The sequence below is a fragment of the Monoraphidium neglectum genome (genome assembly GCF_000611645.1).
Source record: "Monoraphidium neglectum strain SAG 48.87 unplaced genomic scaffold scaffold02124, whole genome shotgun sequence".
NCBI lineage: Eukaryota > Viridiplantae > Chlorophyta > Chlorophyceae > Sphaeropleales > Selenastraceae > Monoraphidium > Monoraphidium neglectum.
Genome location: NW_014011504.1, coordinates 1,124 through 6,042, shown reverse-complemented (window position 1 = coordinate 6,042; position 4,919 = coordinate 1,124). Strand labels below are relative to the sequence as shown.

Sequence of the window (4,919 nt, the reverse complement as noted above, 5' to 3'; positions counted from 1 at the left end):
GGTGGGCGGGAGGCGGGCGGGCAGGGCGCGGCGGCGCCGTGCGGCCGTGGCGCCCGCGGGGATTACAGTTCGCTCAAAAATCACTCGCGTGTGTTGGAACAGAGAGCACCGCTCGCGCGGGCGCGGCGAGAGGGGGAAGGGAGACGCGCCGCGCCGCGCCGCACGCCGCGCGAGCGGGCGCGGGCGGCGGGGCTGGAACAAGGGGGGTGGGGACAAACGTGCATCTTGCAACTCGCTCGACTGGGGGGAGGGGGGGCTGTGGGTTGTGGGCGTGCGGCCGGGGCCGGCAGGCGAGGGGGCTCTGTATGGGAGCCGCCGCCGCCCGCGGGTGTGCCCGGCCGAGAATTGCCGCTCGCTCTAAAATGGGGTGCTGCGGCTCCGACGTTTGAAAAGAGGGGCTGCAGGGCAAGGCAGGGGCTAGCGGACAAACTGCTAGGTCCAAAACGGATGGGGCGGCGCAGTCGAGCCGTGTGGTGCATGGCCGCGCATTAAGAGCGCACACCAGGCACGCGCACGCGCTCTCCGTCCGCCGCCGCCACCGCCGTCATCAGGCGCACGCGCCCGCCGCGGGCGCGCCGGGGGCGGCCGCCGCTGCTGCCGCCGCTGGCGCCGCGTCTTCGCTATACACTTCGAGTGCCTTGCGCAGCCGCTTCAGCGCCGGCGGGCTCATGTTGGCCGTGAACTCGGCCACGCGGGCGCCGCCCCTGTAAAAGTGGAAGTAGGGGATCTTAGTAATCTCCTCTGCCTCGCAGTACTCCCGCAGGCCGTCCAAGAAGCCGTTGACCTTCAGAAAAACGACGCGCTCCTGCACCTCGCGCGCAATCTGGCGTAGCTTGGGCTGCGGGGCGGGGGGACGAGGTAAGGGCGTGCAGTACGAAGGGTTGAAAAAGGGGTCGGAAAAGGGGAGCAGGGACGTCGGCTGGCAGGCAAGGCGGCCGCAGTCGGGGGGCGTGGCGGCGCGGTGGGCGGGGCCGAGGCGGCGCCTGGCGTGTTTGCGCCGAGGAGGGCTATCTTATATGGGGGGGGTGTCCGACCTGCATGGTGCGGCAGGCGTAGCACTCTGGGCTGAAGAAGTTGACAACCACCAGCTTTCCCGCTGCGCACGCGCCCCGTGTCGTGGAGAGCAGCTGCTCGGCGCTGTCCACGTTGATCATATTGGGCGGGCAGTCCACCTCCCACCTAGGAGGCCGCGAGAGTTCGGGGCGGGGGAGTCAGGAGGGGCCGGCGCTGCGTTTCGCCGCCACGGTTGTGTGACTCGCCGGAGTCGGCTGCAAGCTGCAGCAGCGACGAGTCTGGGCACACGTCCAAGACGGACGCATAGCCATGTCTACATACTGCAATCGCAATGGGGGTGGTGGGCTGCCCAGGCAACCCAGACGGGCACGAGATCGATCGTTGAAACCCCAGGAGGACTCACCACGGGGCGTCGTCTGCCTTGTGCTGCTTTTCGCGCATCGCCGCCATCTCTGCCCGCAACTGCATGCGCCTGTGGGGGAAAAGCGAGGCGTTATGGCGTCCGCCCTCTCACGATGACCGAGTCTCACACACGCTCCCCACGGGTGCTGCTTCTCACCTGCGGGCGGTCTCCTCCATCTGCTGCTGCACGTGGTCATTAACAGCGACCTCTGCCGCTCCAGGGGCGCTGATGCGCGCGGCCACCATTGCTCGCCGAGGCACCACGCCAAAGGCCAAGCCTGCCCGCCTAGGAGCCCCGACGAGAGCGCCGGGGCCCTGATGGATAACAAGGGACATTGAACGTGGTTGCAGGCCGCTGCTTGCTGCTCGCCCGGGTCTTTTCAAGTCAGGCGCCGAGCGAGGAGTGTTGTGCGCAGATAGGGTGGTCCAAGCACGAGAGAAGACTGTAAGCGTATACAATTTCGCGTTGCTGGGCCCGGCAAGTGTGATTGCTGAGTGAGATGCACAGGCCCAACATCCATCCGCACACCGACTGCTCAGGTGCCAAGCAAATCGCCAGGCGGGCGCGCAGACCCACCCACGCGCAGCCGGGGCCCATATGGACAAGCCGCCACCTCACACTCCCAGCCGCTCCATTTTACAGCTCTGTTCGCACGCGCTTATTGGGCCCAGGCCTTGCGAAGGTTCAGGCGTGGCGCTGACCCCGTGAACGGCAGCTGCACGTGCACGCGGCCAACCGCGCTCGCGGGTTCTCGCGTCACCCGCGGACGCCCGCGCTTGGCCGCCGCGGGACCGGAAATAGCAACGCTGACTGCTGTGCTTGACGGCGCGGTGCAGTGCGGGGCCGCGGCCATCAGGAGCGCTCGCCGCCCACCCCCTGCTCTTGTGTCATTTGATCTCATTTAGGGTTTCTCTTGGCGAAGGGCAAACCCTTGGCCGGCGCTTCGTCAGAGGAGCACAAGCCCCGACCCCGCAGCCACCAGCCTCCTGGCCCACGTCCCCACAAAAGAGCGCAGGCGCGGCGCGCCTCAGCCCCGCAGATGCATAACCCACACGCCGCACTCCGTGCCGTCCCGCCAGTCGCCGCGCGCCGCCAACTCTCCCTCCAGCCGCGCCTGCGCGTCCCGCTGCAGCGGCGCGCGGCCGAACCCGGATGCCTCCAGGAGCTCCCAATACTTTAGGAATGCGATGCGGGGTAGCAGGCGCGGGCTTTGTTGTGATATTGGGGTGGGGGGGACGCGTGATCTTCGAGGCCGCCCTCAGGAGTGGCAGCACCATACCCCAACGAGGGGGCCTCGCAGACTCCTGCCTGCGCAAAATCTGCACAGGCCTGCATGCTGAGAAACGGACGCACGTACATGCGCAAACGCGCTTGCACACCCCCCACATGAGAGCCCACTCAGGCGCATGCACATGCCTCCCCCCTTAACCCCATGGCGCACCTGCGGATACAGCACTCCCTCCACACGCCGCGTCTCCGCCTGCACCACCAGCGTGTCTGGGCTGCACGCCCCCGCCAGGGTCGCCACGAGCTTCTCCCACAGGCTTGGGTCCGAACCATACACAACGTCTGACATCAGAATGACATCAGCATGCTGCTGCTGCTGCTGCTGCTGCTGCTGCTGCCGCCGCTGCTGCTGCGCATGGTGTTGATGGTGGTCGTGGCGCACCCCCCGCTGCGCGCCGCGACGGAAGTCTTGCGATCCCAATGACAAATCAGTTTCCCGTCCATCAGGGGCACTTTGCTGCTTTGACAAATCGGACGTGCCATGATCGCCGCTGCCCAGCGCTGCGCGCAGCTGCACCTCATCGCCCCACAACAGCTGCGCCGTCCGCACGGCGTGCCGCGTCAAGGGCGCGCCCCCGGGGCCCCGTGTGTTGTGCGCAATATTTTTCGCCGCCACCTGCGGTCAAATGCGCATTGCAACATCCACTTCTCATGCCGCAGCGGCGCGCTGTACGATGCAGGCGGCGCTGTGGTTCTCGCCCCCCGTGGCGCGCTCTCGCGCTCTGATGCATGGCTGCCCACCCACTGGTGACACTCCCAGCCCAGCCGCTGCAACCAGCAAGCCGCAGGGCGTTAACAGCTTCACCCGCGTCGGCATATGCGTGCGCACACACACAGACACACACACACACACACACACACACACACACACACACACACACACACTCGCACGCACCCACGCACACACACACACACACACACATGCGCGCGCGCACGTGTGGGCGCGTTCACACCCTCCCCCCCTTACACACATACAAACATACATACACACACGCGCACGCTCGCATGCATATGCAACAAATACACACGAGGCGCGCACACACTGAAACTCACCCTCAGCAGGTCGCCATCGCCGTCCGTCGCCACGACCCGCGCCCCCAGCCGCGCCGCCGTGCACGCCACGAGACCCAGGCCGCACCCCAACTCCAACACCAGCTTGTCTTGCCAGACCCAGCCGCCGCCGGCGCCGCCAGCAGGGCGTGCCGCCAGGCGGGGGTGCAGGGGTGCTAGCAGGGAGGGGGCCTCCTCCAGGCAGCGCGAGAGCAGCACGGCTCCCGGCCAGAGCTTGAGGCCGGTGCTGCGGGCCCACAGCAAGCCGGAGCCGCGGTAAGGGAACTCGAGCGCGCGGGCGGCCTCGGCGGCGGCGGCGGCGACTGCGGCTGCGCGGGGCGCCCTGGGGCGTGTGTGCCAGTGGCGTCCGTGCGCCGACGCTGCCGGAGCAGAGCTCATTGCCCTCAGCTCTTGCCAATTAGACTCGCTGTGCTATGTTGTAGGTTATAATTACTTACAAACGGCCTGACGGCGCGGCCAGGTCAAATGTCAAGGTCGGCGTCCCACGGTCGCAGATCGTTTTTCGTAGCACAGAGCGTGCGAGCTCGTCCAGTTGATAAATGCCTTATTTTTGGTCACTCAAACCTCGATTTATGACGCGTGGGGACTGCTACAGAAGCAGAAAGCCAGCCTGGTGGTGGCGCCACACCTCTCAACCTCGCGCTGCAGCGCCTGTCCAAACCCATTTTAGAGACTCATATGCCCAATATTCAACGGAGTGAGTGATGGCAGTCAGCCGTTTGTGGTATAAATCCGCAAGCCGGCCATCTGAAGCACCAGCTGGAGTGGGGGTCAACTGGATGCCCCTTCGCTATGATTACAAGACAATCAAATGGTGACACCAAATAGTTGGCTCTGCAGTTTGAATGCATGAGAGATTTGAATAATATGAATGAGTGCCTGCAATCATTTGCAGGCAGGGCTACCCGGCCTGTGATACAGGTGTCCTCAGGAGTGGGCGCGCCGCGCCACACAGCTGGTGTTAACCAAACGCGGGATCAGCCTTCAGCCGCGCACGGGGCCGGTCCGGACGGGGCCAGGCCGACAAAATTATCAATCCCTCATCCAAAACCGAGTTAACGCCGTCGGGGTGTTCAAGGTTTGCTCAAGCTCTCACGACTGAGCCGCCGCCGCCCTGCGACCGCTGCCTGCCGCAGGCGCCCAT

At 65.7% G+C, this 4,919-nt stretch overlaps 1 protein-coding gene across 1 annotated transcript; it reads right to left on the bottom strand.

Annotated features, from left to right (window-relative positions):
• Positions 1-547: 547 nt before the first annotated feature.
• MNEG_9949 (hypothetical protein) lies at positions 548-4,153 on the bottom strand (the record flags this gene model as incomplete). Its single annotated transcript, XM_014041578.1, has 7 exons — positions 548-838; positions 1,035-1,179; positions 1,418-1,486; positions 1,574-1,731; positions 2,472-2,591; positions 2,859-3,053; positions 3,758-4,153. The coding sequence occupies 7 exons, from the start codon at positions 4,151-4,153 to the stop codon at positions 548-550; spliced, it is 1,374 nt and encodes a 457-aa protein (XP_013897032.1).
• Positions 4,154-4,919: the final 766 nt, after the last annotated feature.